General features: G+C 44.4%; 2 protein-coding genes across 4 annotated transcripts; both read right to left on the bottom strand.

The window, feature by feature from the left end:
* Positions 1–205: 205 nt before the first annotated feature.
* Positions 206–11386, bottom strand: LOC112162658 (phosphatidylinositol 4-phosphate 5-kinase type-1 alpha). 3 transcript variants are annotated; one of them, XM_024298501.2, is made up of 16 exons: positions 11215–11384; positions 10826–10941; positions 8195–8238; positions 7929–8015; positions 6649–6779; positions 6438–6555; positions 5928–6080; positions 5539–5838; positions 5270–5463; positions 5121–5204; positions 3366–3414; positions 3216–3300; positions 2987–3145; positions 2673–2844; positions 1968–2009; positions 206–1891 (listed from the first exon to the last, which is right to left on the bottom strand). In XM_024298501.2, exons 2-15 carry the CDS (start codon positions 10866–10868, stop codon positions 1982–1984), a joined length of 1647 nt encoding a protein of 548 aa, XP_024154269.1. In that variant the 5' UTR covers positions 10869–10941; positions 11215–11384; the 3' UTR covers positions 206–1891; positions 1968–1981. The 3 variants fall into 3 exon arrangements, with proteins under 3 accessions (XP_024154269.1, XP_024154271.2, XP_036070038.1); XM_024298503.2 differs by lacking the exons at positions 206–1891; positions 1968–2009 and having other exon boundaries at positions 2453–2844; positions 8204–8238; positions 11215–11386; XM_036214145.1 differs by lacking the exons at positions 206–1891; positions 1968–2009 and having other exon boundaries at positions 2453–2844; positions 11215–11385.
* Positions 11387–12155: 769 nt separating this feature from the next.
* On the bottom strand, positions 12156–14017 carry LOC112162716 (extracellular matrix protein 1). Its single transcript, XM_024298593.2, has 3 exons — positions 13837–14017; positions 13513–13760; positions 12156–12956 (listed from the first exon to the last, which is right to left on the bottom strand). Exons 1-3 carry the CDS (start codon positions 13907–13909, stop codon positions 12753–12755), a joined length of 525 nt encoding a protein of 174 aa, XP_024154361.1. The 5' UTR covers positions 13910–14017; the 3' UTR covers positions 12156–12752.
* Positions 14018–14495: the final 478 nt, after the last annotated feature.

The following is a 14495-nucleotide window of genomic DNA, read 5'->3' on the forward strand; positions in this document are numbered from 1 at the left end:
AAGTAATAATATTCATATTTTTTACAATCTTATTAGATTTCTTATTACGGATTTAATATTTTGTTTTAATAAAGGTATGGCAACAAATTGTCATTGGCTAATTTTTTTTTCAAAATTCATATTGTATACACATATATATTCCCTGTTACTTTTTCACCAAAACCTTCAGACTATTTCTGAAAAAAAATCCAGTTTAATAAACAAATCCACACATTTCTTTATTTTTTTAATAACTTTAGAAACAAGAGTACAAAATAGAACATTGCTATAATGTGCGAGAAAACTTGAAAATGTCCTATCACTCTATTCTGTAGAAAGGCACGACTGTGATTCTTATCCTGATATATCTCTATGTACATTTTGAAAGACAAACATTCAGAATATAAAGAATAAGAGCAGATTTTACAGCTGTTAAGATCATCATGATTTATAAATGAAGAAAAAGGCAAAAACACTTTCTACAAAGTTAGTTTTACTAAATAAATGAACATTTTTAAGCCCTTGGAATGTAAATACCCCAGAAAACAAGACAATAAATATCCCAATAAATACGAATACATTCACTTGTTTGGTTCATACTGAGAGGAAGTAGTTCCCATACTGTTCATGTACAAATGTGAGGTTTGGAGTTCGTCCATCACTTTGACATCTTATACATTTTATTCATTTGGTCACACGTGTGTTATTATTTAAGGATTTGGTTGCATAGTTTGTGTTTTTAACATTAAAACTGTAAGATTTAAAATAATCTGAATACATGTTTGTAGTTTAATGACAATCGTCATGATGAAAACATCAATATAGTGTGAATGAAAACAAGCTTGAAGTGACGTTTAGGCTGAAGCCGTCTCTGTACCGTGGACGAGGTCCGTCTCAGCGGACGCCGCTTCACTGAAAATGTTCCTGTTAGGCTGAACGGAGCAGGTGACGTCAACGAGGAACATTTCAGTCCAAACATGAACAGAACTGTTCTGCAGATCGTTCCGGTTTGATCTGCCATTCGCTGAGCTTCAGGACACAGACCTCGTTATTCAGACGCCCGATCACATGATTTAACCTCCTTATTCTTTTTCAATGTCACTATAAACTTGGGGTTCAATGAGAAACATTTACAGAAACAACAAACAGATTCATCTCTAGAATGTGGAATAAAAGTCTAAATCTTTTCCTGCTTTAAAAAGGTAAACAGCATCTGTTCCTGTGCACGAGTTTATTTCAAGATAAACCATTTAAACGATCATTTAAGTCTTTCTGACATCACAGTCCGTCTGAAAGAATCCGGCAGAAAGTTGTGATTCTACAGTAGAACCTGCAGGAAGCTGCGGTGAGGACCGTCTTCCTGCGTTTGGAGCGTTTGATTCCGATCACATTCAAGGTTCTCCCGCTGAGGCTCCTGATCAGAATGGAATCCCGGATTTGGGATCCATCCGTTCCAGCGGAGTAGAGAAAAGCAGCGAAACGCCGGCGGCGAGCGCGTTGGAGTCGCAGCGTCCGTTAGTCACGCTCAAACCCCCGGGACAGTTTGTGAAGGGGGGTGGGGGGGGTCAAAAATAAGGCACACAAACTAAACTGAGTAAAACCAGTAAAAACTGAACCATGAAGAATCTGGTTGTGATCCGTGATAGTGTCAACCACCCACTCTAATCATTCAGGTTAGTTAGTGTAACACCACAGACACCAGCTGCACAGGAATGAATGCTGTCATTTACAAATCAAAGTGCAAAACAACAACAGAAAATCTCTGAAATAGCAGTTGGTTCTCACTTACACTCTAAGACTTTGTTAGTATTTGTTCTGGAGTCCGGAGGACGCCGCGGCGTGGAAACGCTTCAGGATGAAGGTTCTCCACGTTTGTTTTGGTTCTGCTGATCCCAGATCTATAGATCTACTCCTGCAAACAAGAGAACGGCTCGTAAACGTCATCCGAAGAGAGTTCCAGGAGCAACAATAATCAGAGAGTGACTCACAGAGAGCGCCGGCATCACTGAGGATCCACGGGTCCGGCGGGCCTGAAAAACCCAGAAACAGACGTTTGGTTTTCTAACGTTTGTCTTCAGCTTCTGATCGCAGCAAGAAAACCATCGTTTCGTCTCCGACGTGTCACTTCCTGTTCTCGTCGGATGTTGCCACGCCCCTTTTTAGGGTCTAGGGCGGAAGTGTCAAACTCAATCAGACAGGAGCCAAAACCCAAAACAGACCTTAGTCCGCGGGTCGAACAGGATAAACATTTATTAAACTCTCTAAAACTACGTTTATAAAACTGTAACTTTTTAACATAATTATGAACCAGATATATATCATTACCTGTGATAATGCTAGTGTGAATGATGGAAGCTGAATTTGACCCCTGATGAAGCTGATAAAAAGAGTGAAGCTGATAGCAGCTAAATTAGCCTAAAAACAGCTCAAAACAGCTAACATGGAGCTGAAAAAATAGCTAACCTCCAAAGTAGCCTAAAAACTGAAAATAAAATATGAATAAAAACATGAAACAATAAAAACAGTTAAACAATAAAAGAATAAAAATATACAAGGTGTGTACAAAAAAGAAAACACATTTTATTTACAAGACAATGATAAACAGCAAACAAACCCCCAACTGATCCGGGACGCTTACCTGCAGAGGAAACTGAAAATAAAGATAAAAGAACGTCTCAGCGGAGCTCTCTGACCTCATGGGGGCGCTGTCCTCCTCATCCTTTGTCCCGTCGCTCCCCTCCACTGCCGGGTTCACAGGAGACGCCTCTGCTCCTGCGGAGGAGTGAAGTGGGGCTTTGGGAGTGCTGGCGGCGCCGCTGGCAGCCGGCGTCCTGGGGAGGAGGTCAGGGCGGTCCGACTGCATCGCTGAGGAGGAGGAGGAGGAGGAGGAGGAAGAAGAGGAAGAGGAGGAGAGGAGGAGGAAGAGGAGGAGGAGAGGAGGAAGCGTCAAGCAAACACGGGACATGCTGGTGGATGTTTGCAGGGATCAAGGCTGAACTCGGCTCACCGCTGTCGACCTCGCCGCCCTCCACGCCGTCCCAGCCGGCCTGCACAGAGAGGGGGGGCTGCTGGCTGATGCTGCTCTGCGTGGACAGAGACGGCCCGAAGCCCACGCCTTTCTTCCCCGGACCGTTGGCACGCCGCTTCTTAGACGGGGAGCCCTTCACTGAGCCGCAGACAGAAAAGCGTCAGCGCCGAGCGTTTGACCTCTGACCTCTGAGCGGACACAAACTCACGCGGCATCTTCTTGAAGACGCGGTTGCACATGAACTTCTCGAATCGTTCGGCGTAGAAGCGCGGTCTGTGGACCGACACGGTGTCCTGGAAACACACGGCTGAATGAAAGCTTCTGCTTCAGAACATACGACAGATCGTCGGTTACTTACCCCATCGTGAACCAGAGCTTTCCAGGAATGTTCCAGCTTCTTCACCAGTCTGAAAACACAAAACGGAGGATCAGGACGGCCTTCAGAGCAGACGTCAGAAGATTTGACCAGAAAAAGTCAAGTTTTAACAGGATGAAGTCACGCCGTTTTTTTACAGAAATAAAGACGTAATTTAATGAAAGATAAAGTTGTACGTTTACAAAGATCCTGATGAGCGTGACATCAACTAAAACAGGGACGTTTCATTTTCTCTCTTGAAACATTTTATTTGGAAAAAGCTCAACTTCTTCAAAACAAAATGACTATTTTTTATTTACTTTATTCTTCTAGACTGATTAATTTTATTCATGACTGAAACGTTTTTCTCTTCAAATTTTGACTCATTTTCAGTTTTACGACTTTATTCTTGGACATTTTTTACCTAATTCTCAAAATATGAAAATTTCAGTTTAAAATATTTTAAATCTCATATTTTTACAACTTAATTTTGATAAAAGTTTGACTCTCAGTTTTGCAGCTTTATTCTTGTAAATGTTTGACTTTATTATCATAAGAAAACTTTAATCTGTAAAATTTCTTCTCATAATTTATAACTTTATTCTTGTGAAATGTAGATTTTTTTCTTTATAATTTTTAAATATTTCAAATTTTTTTTCCTTACACTTTAAAACTTTTTTCTCTGAACATTTTTACTTTTTTCACAGTTTTAAGACTTTACTCTTGTAAATGTTTGACCTTATTCTCATAATTTGATAACTATAGTTTGTAAAATGTTTATTTTTTTCCTCAGAATTTAATTTTGATCAAATTCTTACATTTTTCATAGTTCTGCAACTTTATTTTTGTAACATTTTGACTTTTTTGTACAGTTTTACGACTATTCTTATACACTTCAAACCTTATTCTCCTTTTTTGAATACTAGTTTTTCATCTTTTAAAATAATTTTAAACTCCTTGTAAAATGTTGACATTGTCCGTATAATTTTATAATAAAATAAAAAAAAATTCTTATAGTTTTACAACTTTATTCTCATAACATTTTTCGTTTTTTTCATAATTTCACGACTTTATTCTTGTAAATATTTGAACTTATTCTCCTAATTTGACTTTAATTTATCCAATTTTGATTTTTTCTATCATAATTTTTTTAACTTAATTTTCATTAAAATGTTATTTTTTTCTCATAGTTTTAGAACTTTATTCTTGTAACTTTGCGACTTTTTTAGTGTATTTTTAAGTTGCCTTTTATCTGATGATGTCACGACTTTATTTTCACCTAATTGTTCTTAATTCCTTGATGGATTCCTTCATGTAAACTCGACTGTTTATAATAATCCGGATTACAAAGATCTGCTGAGAAATCTCTGATCTATTGAGATCCATATGGAACTTTTAGAGCTGAATCTCGAGTTTTTCAGTTGGATTGTGAGTTTTATCCTCTGGACATTCCCTTGATGTCTCATCAGCTGCTGGCTGGTCCCAGTCGGCCCTGAAGCTCTGGTCATGTGACCACAGAGAAGCTCTAGTCATGTGACCACAGAGAAGCTTCTGTCATGTGACCACAGAGAAGCTTCTGGCTCCATTGATGTTCAGTCAACCTGACATTGTTCTTTGTGTTCCAAACAAAGCGGTTCCACTCCTTCAGCTGATCCATACGTTCAGACTCACCAAACAGGCTCCACATAAACAAACTGCCAGCTGCTCTACCGTCTGCGCAGGTGCAGCCGCTGCAGACGGGCTCCTGTGCACCCGTACCTGTAGGACTGCAGGATGTCGATGATGCCGATGTACACCAGCAGCCGCTCCCCCTTGGCGTTCCGCGCCGGGATGCCGCCCGTCCTGCGCAGACGTCATTGGTTACCACCCAGACGACCCCCTGGAGCCACGCCCCCTCGGATACTCACTCGTCCTCCGACTCCATTGAAGCCATAGCTCCGCCCTCGGCCTGGATGGACTCGATGGCCGTGCTGTACAGAGACTTCTGGCCCTGCGGCCGGCGCTGGTCCGAGGTCCCGGCGACCGCCTCGGCGGCGGCCTGGTCCACGTTGTGGATGGCCAGCAGGAGGCTGTAGTCCATGATCTTGAAGCTCTGCAGGAGCTGCGGCACAGAGGAGTCATGTGACACAAACAGACAGAACTCTGGGACAGGATGGGGGACGCCTCCCGCCCTCACCAAACAGTCTCTGTGGATGGTCTTGCACAGAGCGATGTACTTGTCCCCGTCCAGCAGCAGCCCCTCCTGCATGTCCTGCATGAAGTCCAGGTCCTTGAAGGTGGGGATGGCCTTTTCCCGCTCTTTGGCCGAGGCCCGCCTCTTGTAGGTGGAGCCCTTCAGGTCGTACTTGCTGTGCATGTGGACGGCGCTCGGCAGCAGGTTGTTCATCACCACGATCCGGATGTTCTTGCCTCCGGCCTGGACGCAGTACAGCCCGTAGAACTTTGGGAGTAAGGTCCGCCGGTTCTGGTTCAGGTTCTGAGGAGCACAAAGCGTCCAAATGAGAATTTGGCTGAAGACAGATCTGCAGCGTCAGCAGAACACGGAGGACCATCAGAACCTCTCACCATGAAGTATCCGGGCAGAAGCTTCTGCAGGAACTCCGCCTCTTTGTGCTGCACCGTCTTGATGATGAACTCGTCGTCGCTGGAGACGTAGAACAGAGAGCCGCTGGCGCCGGAGTTCGACAGCTCGATCAGACCGTCATTGCACAGGGAGCACTAGAACCAAGCCAGAACCAGAACCCAGAGAGCATGAACGGATCCGGCCCTCCAGGTAATTCTATTCTATTGTTATTAATGACCCGATGTTATCTTGATCTCATTTCTAACTTGTATAATTTTGACTAAATATATTTTTATGGAGAGTAAAATATTAAAGTTATTTAAGGTTTAAGTTGATTTATTCTGGAATAATATTCCTGACTTTTTATTATTCAGAATTATGTTAAAAAGTTAAAAATTGTTTTTTTTAGAGTGTTCAATAAATGTTTATCCTGTTCGGCTCGCGACCTGTGCCCCCCCCAGGACAGGCCGCCGCCCCCTCCAGCGCCCCCAGACCTGACCAGAACCACGTACCATGTAGTCATCGGGCCGGATCCCGAACAGCTCCCGGAAGTAGCGGAAGGCGATGGGAGCGTAGGTTTTGAACTTGAAGTCTCCGTAGTGATGAGCCGGAGTCAGGTTACTGCCCTCGCTGCCGAAAGAGCAGAGATTGGTCAGGACGTGACGACGCCGGCCCGGAGGCGGCGCGCTGACGGCGCCGCAGAGAAACGGCGCGGGACTCCACCTGGGGAAGAAGAAGCTCTCCACCACCTCGAAGTCCTGCAGCAGCACGTCTCGCTCCGGCTTCTGCGTCAGGCTGCCCACCGTGTGCGCGATGCCCAGCTGGATGGCGCCCTTCACCGTGGACGAGGCGGTCTGCACAGACGGGGAGGCGGGTCAGAGGAAGAACGGCTGAACCAGACGGAGCCGCTGATCCACGGCGGAGAACTTCAGCTCCAGAAGATCGACGGCAGACGTCACGCCGCCGTCATTGTGAATAATTATTACACGTTTATTATCTATAAATTAGGGCTGTGAACGGAGACGCTTTAACGCGATTAATAGAACATAATGATTTTATTAATATTCATTAACGCGCTCAGGCGTCCTGCTGATCAGCTGTGAGATCAGCGTCATAAAACTGTCTAAAATAAACGCTTTAATATTCTGTGACTGAGATTTTATTAAATGAAAGACATAATATGGCATTCATTTGTAGTTTTGGACAAAAGCGATCTTTTATTTTAATAAATAAGGCGGAGAACAAACATCAATCTGACGTCTGTAATGCAGAGCATGGGGGGCGGAGCCTAACGGAGCTGTCTGCTGTTAGAAGAGGAAACCAACTATCATCTTGTTTTGAGATGGAGGCCGACATGAGTCTTCCACAATAACAGCACCGCCGTCGTCTACAAATATGCGGACACTCTGTGGTTCAGCCTGAAAGCCCCGCCCACCGACGACGCTGAAGGTGAGCAGGTCAGAATGGAAATAAAGTTAGAGTCACATAGGAGAGGTTGTACTGATTATGATACCGAATAAGCAGCAGGTCGTCTTTAAAAATGAAAATACAGAAAATTTAAAGATGGACCAAAACTGAGTTTTAGACCCTTAAAGGGTTAAAATTAAATGTTCTAAATGTATGATTGTGTGTGATTTTATATTATGATTATTTATAGATAATAAGTGGCTGGAAAATACTCTTAAAAAAAAAAATCAACGATTAATTTCTTCTAGATTTGCGATGAATTCGTAAATGTTTTTCCTCGACTCCCATCCCTCGTAGAAACGGGAAACGAGGGAATTCCTGAGGTTTTCCTCTTTTTATTCCTGTTTATCACTTTCTGTGATTTTATTTTGGGTTTGAAAATAAAAAGAATCTAAAATCAAAGGTGAAGCTGGAGGATCATAAACGAAGATTTCAATCAAAGAACTAAATATTTCAGGAATGAAAAAGCAGAGACTGCAGGCCGGTATGAGACCAGAACATGACCCGGTTCTGACTGAACCGGTTCTGGAAATCACCTTCTTGTAGGTGGTCTCCCCTTTGGGGTCGATTCCTCGATGGCCGATGGTCTTCTTGGCGGCCTGGGACATGCCGCCGCTCGCCCCCTGGAACGACAGGCGAAGTGAAAGGAGTCGCACGCCAGAGGCAACATGGAACTTCTCGGGTTTCAAACAGGAAGGACCAGCCGTCACGTCAGCACAATCTTGCTGAACGTTCTGTCTGACGACATGTTCAGGCCTCATCGCACGTTTCCTGACAAACACAGAGAGACGGCTCCTCTCACCTCCGCCGCCGCCGCCGCCGCATGTCTGCCTGCAGCCGGAGAATCTGGAGACACAGAAAACACACGAATGAATGGCGGCGATCGCCTCCAGATCTTCCCTGCAGAACCGACTCTACAGGTCTGAGGGACCGGCGGGACGAGGAACGCCGAGTTCAGTCAGAATGAGGTCAGACCAGAATCCAGAAAAACCTCAAACTACAGATTCTTCTACAGGACGATGCTCGAGGAGCCAAGCAGATGAAAGACGGAGCAAACGGCGAATCCAATCAAACGTCTGATGAGTTTGAAAGAAACAGAAAATGACTTCAAGAACTGATCCTTTCAAAATAAAAGTTCTGGAGCCAAAAAAAACAAAGAAAATGTTTAAATGTAGAGATTGATTAAACGTTTGTGATGCAGAATGAATCCATGTGAGCTGAAGATCCAGAATAATAACATGAGGATCCTTATCAGGCTTTATAAACAAACATTATTAATGGGTTTATAGCTTATTAATAAGACAATAATCCGGATAAGATTAATTAACAAACGTATTAAGATTCATTACCATCTAAAGTCAGACGTTGTCCACAAGAGCCACATTAAAACACTGCTAACGAGCTTCACGAATGTAACAACGATCTTTCTCACTTTACGTCTAAATATCTAATAAAATATATGAAATCTGATCTACAGGTGAGCGCCGTCACGCCGACCTTCAACCTTCTGCCCTTCAGCATCACTTCACAGACCAGAATCGTCTGTCAGAAGTGTGGAGACGAAAACATCTGTAGGAGCTTCAGTTTGTGGTGATCAGATTCTCTGGTTTCTCCTGTTTCTGATGGATTCTCTCAGATCAGATTCAGCTGCTGTCGTTTCCTCCATCAGTGAAACACATTCACGGCACATATATGAGCACAGCGCCACCTTCAGGTCTGCAGGCTGGGCGGAGGAGCGGCGGTCCACCTCTGATCAGAAGATGAGAGGTTTGGTTCTGCCGTCCCGCCCAGAACCTGGTCCAGGTGCTTATAAACCGGCGCCAGTGTTCGGCAGGGGTGAGACTTTCTACCGGGTTCACACCGGACGTGGAAGCGGCGTGGAACGGAGACCGACCCATTTGGCGCCCTTGTTAACGGTGTAGTTCACATTAGACCCAAAGCGCCGCGGCCGGCTCACGCCGCGCCCCCATCGCAGGATCTGGTCTATTTTACACCGGAGCGATCCGCCTCAAATCCTCCAATACTCAAAGTATGATCAATTCTTCTCAATAAACGCCACGAATGACAAATGTGGTCAAGTGTTTGTGTCTAACCTGGAGATGAAAATAAACAACGTAGGCGGCCGACCACGGAGTGGGAGGGGTTTAGGGAGCACATAAACGCTGTAAATAACCACCGTTAACCGTCACGGATAAATCCGTCACCTGGAGGGGAAGCGGATTCTGTCCACACGCCGCGTCCACGTCTGACGTGAACCTGAGACGGTTTAACGTTCATTGATCATTCCAGACGTTTGCAGGTCTGAGCAGCAGAGCTCCATCATCATCTCCTGGATTCACATCAGGAGGGATTCTATCCAACACTAGAAACAGTTCAGGCTGACAGAGCGCCGACGGACGTCTGACGCTGAACCTCTGAGTCTGGAGGAGATTAAACGGAGCTCTGGATTCTCAGCTTTACCAACAGGTGAAGGATGAAAATAGAGTTTCCGGCGCGTTCTTGTAGCATTTCTCTGATGATGGAGGACGTTTATGAGGAGAATTAAGATTAAAACGGAATTTCTGAGCCTTTCTTTACTCAAACGGTGGAGAATCAGGAGCAGATGAAAAAAGCTACTTCAAAACGATCATGTGACACAATGGGCGGGGCCACAGTCTCCCTGCTCCGCCCCTTTCTGATGCAGATATTCAGATCCAGGAACGTCTTTGTTTTCCTGGTCTGAGCTGGAATCTGGATCAGAAGTGAATCTGAATCAGAAGTGAATCTGGATCAGAAGTGAATCTGGATCAGAACTGAATCTGGATCAGAAGTGAATCTGGATCAGAAGTGAATCTGGATCAGAACCGAATCTGGATCAGAAGTGAATCTGGATCAGAACCATACGGCTGGATAGAATCGACGTTTGCTAACGTTGGGTTGGGGTGTGAGGGGCTGTATGCGGGAGAGAGTGTAAACAAAGGGATGATGGGAAATGAGGGCAGGCTTTCACCACGCCACAACTCAGAGGTGAATTTCTACTGAACTCCTGCCGCTCTGCAGGAACTATGTCCAACAAAAGGTCAGATTTTGGCAAAAAGACGACTGGGAACGGTTTGGAAACGGGTCAGAAGATCGGATCAGAACTTTAGGACCAGCCGGATGGAGGAGCGCTCAGCTCAGATGTTCTACCGTCTGAAGACTTCTACACCTGTTCAGGGAACATTGGAGATTATTCTAAAACACTTTTGAAAGTTCTTTGGTTCTTTTATCCATCATCTGGTCCAAGAAGTTCTGTTTGGGTTTAGAGTCCACGGCGGTTCTGCAGGACTGCCACCATGACCACATTCCAGAGAATGTGGGTTTTAGATCTAAAGATCAAAGCGCAGACAAAACAAACAAACAAACACAGATGGGGTGATCCCGCACATGTCTGGTCCACAGAACCAGAACTTACTGAGATCCTGAAGTCCTGGCGGCTCCTCCGCAGCTGTGGCCATTCAGACCAGAAGACTGTGTTCGGTCTGCTCGGACTGACAGGATCGGGTTCCGACCCGGTCCCGGAGGCTGGATCTGTCCAGAGAGAACACGAGCGCATCAACAAAAGGCGTCCGCGTGACCCTGATCCCAGCAGCCCGCGCGGCGCCCGCACGGTCAGCGGGAAACAGCGGCGGGAAGGAGCGGGGCGTTCGGGAGAATTCACGGTGGTCGGGAACATGTCATCAAGGTGTCATGGAGAAACTCGTCTGGAGCCGCGACGTTAATTCACGAACCCGAGAGTCTCCACGAACCGCGAAAACTACAACCGGAAGTCCCGGAAACTACACGGAAAGTTTAAAAACTCACTTTAAAGTTGATAGAAGGAGTCCGGAAGGTTCCGGAGAGAACCAAAACCGGGTCTGAGGTCCAATGTTTGCCCCAAAACAAACCAACACGGAAGTGATCCGGAAGACTTCATGCTCTGGGTTTTACCCGGAATCAAGCGGCGAAGGCGTGACGACGACTTCCGCTCCGCCTTCACAATAAAAGCCCACTTTAACTTGTTATTCAATTGGTTATTTTGGGGGGAAATTCCATATTAACAACTGTAAATTGTCGAATTCAAAACCCGATTTGAATTTATTTTATCTGGACCTTAAATCATATCATAAAACAATAGAACACACGCAAAATCTGAAGGTTTAATATTTTAAAAGAACTGCATATATTGTTTAAATATATATTGTAACCCCTTGGTTTGTTAATGTGTATGTTGATGTGCTGGTTGCTCTGTATTTGTAGTGTTTTCTGTTACTTATTGTTGGTAAAATGCACAACTGAATGTGAAAGTAAGATTAAAATAAAAAAGCAAAAATTTCATTAATTCAACTTAAAACAAATTAATAGGGGGTGTCGAGATTTATTTAATTAATTTATTTTATTTATTTAACATAAAGGCTTTGTATCAACCACACATTTAAAACACATTTTTGTGGATTACTTTGACATAATTTCTCAGAGTTTAAAATCCAACATCTCATTAAACGATTTACCAAATGATGAGTTCCTAAAAGGCTCCACCTAACTGTTCATTTGAGAAGAAAGTAGAGAACAGATAAAAATCACTGTTATGGATGTTAGAAGTGTTGCTTTTAATTAATGTCCTCCTTTATCTTCACTGGAATGTAAACATGATTATAGTAAAAGTTCTTCCACTAAAACAATATAATTAAACACTCGGTAATTTTCGATGTGCCTGAATAAAATAAATCAATTTCATGAGAGAGAGAGAGAAAAAAAACAGACTGTTTTGAAAATAATGGCACAACCGAGTTTTATTTTGGAGATCACACTTTACAACAGGAAATGTACCTGGTTTCTCTTCTTGACATTGAACAGGTGAGAAACACCGTCGTGTTTTCACATCAATAGAATAGAATAGCAATACTTTATTCATCCCAGGTTGGGAAATTAGGCAAGACGACTGAAAACAAAACTGTCGAGAATTTTAGTGTTTTCTTAAAAATTTTATTACATTTTTGTATTTAAAACATTTCAATAATCACATTTGAGTTCATTTTACAGCCATAGACTCAAAAAAAACAAACTCGTGATTTAAAATCCACATTTTCAGAGACAAACTGCTTCGATGCTGTTTGGCTCCACTGGAAGTGATGAGTTTACGTCGTGCAGAACGGAGGAGAATCAAAGGAAGCTTTTCAGCTCCAGCTCCAAATGTTTCCCTGATATTGTGACAAACTGATAGAGTGACTTTAACCGGACTGTCCTCAAAGGATGACCGCGATAGAGTGTGTTTCTGCCTGCAGCATGAACAAGATATGGATAAGAGTTAACTGTTGATAGGACGTTTGCTGCGGGGCGCCTCCGGTAAGCCGGCGCCGCCTCTAGCAGACGTTGGGGTTGAAGCTGAACCCGGGTTCTTGCGGCATGGCCGGGGCCGTGTAGCCCGGCTTGGGGCTGTAGTCGGGGTTGGGCAGCTCGCTGTTGAAGCAGATCCACCGCGCCGGCCCTTTGTCCTCGCAGCACTCGTACACCACCGTCTTGGTGGAGAACTCCTCCACGCAGAACTGGGACAGAGCCTGAGCCCACTGGAAGACAAGACATGAACCTCAGAGCGGGCGGAGGGTTGGCGTTATCTTACTGCAGGGATTTCTGTAGGATTGTTTTTCAGAGATACTCGTTTATTTCTCTATTCTGATATAGTTATCAGCTCTGACACACGAGGCTTTTTCCTTTCAAAAACTAATGCCGTCACTTCTTTACTTCCAGTTCTGCGTAATCATTTTCTGGGTTGCTGGAGCCTATCCCAACAGCTGTTGGGTGGAGGCGGGGTTCGTCATGAATCATGACTTCAGTCCATCACAGGATTGAAATTGACTTTTTAAGCCTAAATGTATGAACTGCCCAATTTTTGATCATTGGAAATAATCACTTTTTGCACATTTTTAGTGATTAGTTTGTTTTTATTTGTTCAAATTAAATTAATGTGAGATTTTAAAAATGCTTTAGTTTTAACTTAGACAAGACCTGGATCGTTTTTGGGTCATAAATCATAAAATTCTCATCAAGTTGAAAGAAGACTGTCAGTTTTGACTACAGAGAATACAGCACATTCTTTTATTTTGAAAAGCCTGGGAGACTCACCGCCTGCTGGGCGCAGCAGAGGATCTGGCTGGGCTGCTGCGCCACCAGTCCGCTGCAGCACAGACTGAACCAGGACTCCATGCGGTTGATGGCCTGCCCGCGGCGCCGGTCGTGGCTGTAGCCAGACGGAGGGAAGAAGCTGTTGGGGTACCTGGGCCGGCCGCCGCCGTCTCGGCAAATGGCAGCAAGGTTCTCCGTTATGGGCAGAGCGGGTGGGAAGGGGACGTACAGGAAGGCTGCTTTGGTTTCTATGGAAACAAAAGCACAGATCGGTTAGACTGGAGGTCGTATCAGTTCTGAACACCAAAGAACAGAGAAGTTTACCTCCCAGCTGGGCTCCGAGGCAGGCCAGCAGCGCCGTGATCCAGATGGCGGAGAGTTCTGCAGTCAGAGCCATGGTGGCGGATGCGGTTCAGGCTGAACTGGAACGGAGACGCCTCTCAGACCAGTTTATATTCACTGCGAGGGAGTGAACGGAGCGAGAGCTGACAGTGGGAGTGGAGGGAGTGAAGGAATGCTGAAGATCCGACGGAAGTCTTCAGAGAAAAACAAAATCTGCCTCCTGCGGTTTTTTTAATGCTGGTCAACCAACCGGATGATTTCAGAGCAGAAAAATCATCAGCAAATAAGAAAGATTCAATGAAACTGATGACTATGTCAGAGAAACAAAACTCTTTCATGACGGAGCAAACTGGGCGGAGTTCATCATGGTTCCTAAAACACATCTGAGTAAAAAACAACAGAACTGCTGATTACTTTGATGTGAAATTTCATTCAGTGAGTCAAAGGTCAAACGGTGAATTCATTTCAGTTTGAATCTTTTCATTTTGATGAATCAGCTGCAGATTTGATTCTTTCTCTGCATCAAAACAACATGAATAAGAGAAAAACTAAACCTGACCGACACAAACCTTCACCTCTTCACCACGACCTTCACCTCTTCACCACGACCTTCACCTCTTCACCACGACCTTCACCTCTTC

Source organism: Oryzias melastigma, linkage group LG11 (assembly GCF_002922805.2).
Source record: "Oryzias melastigma strain HK-1 linkage group LG11, ASM292280v2, whole genome shotgun sequence".
Taxonomy (NCBI): Eukaryota; Metazoa; Chordata; class Actinopteri; order Beloniformes; family Adrianichthyidae; genus Oryzias; species Oryzias melastigma.

What these genes read in the sequence shown, in the direction of transcription:
- LOC112162658 (XM_036214145.1), bottom strand. Translation starts at nt 10,868, where the DNA reads ATGGCCACAGCTGCGGAGGAGCCGCCAGGACTTCAGGATCTCA. An exon ending in GCCAGGACTTCAGGATCTCA is followed by an intron (nt 8,239 to 10,825) that starts GTAAGTTCTGGT and finishes CTGTGTCTCCAG; the next exon opens with ATTCTCCGGCTGCAGGCAGA. An exon ending in TCCGGCCCGATGACTACATG is followed by an intron (nt 6,081 to 6,437) that starts GTACGTGGTTCT and finishes GCTTGGTTCTAG; the next exon opens with TGCTCCCTGTGCAATGACGG.
- LOC112162716 (XM_024298593.2), bottom strand. Translation starts at nt 13,909, where the DNA reads ATGGCTCTGACTGCAGAACTCTCCGCCATCTGGATCACGGCGCTGCTG. An exon ending in CCTCGGAGCCCAGCTGGGAG is followed by an intron (nt 13,761 to 13,836) that starts GTAAACTTCTCT and finishes TTGTTTCCATAG; the next exon opens with AAACCAAAGCAGCCTTCCTG. An exon ending in TCTGCTGCGCCCAGCAGGCG is followed by an intron (nt 12,957 to 13,512) that starts GTGAGTCTCCCA and finishes CTTGTCTTCCAG; the next exon opens with TGGGCTCAGGCTCTGTCCCA.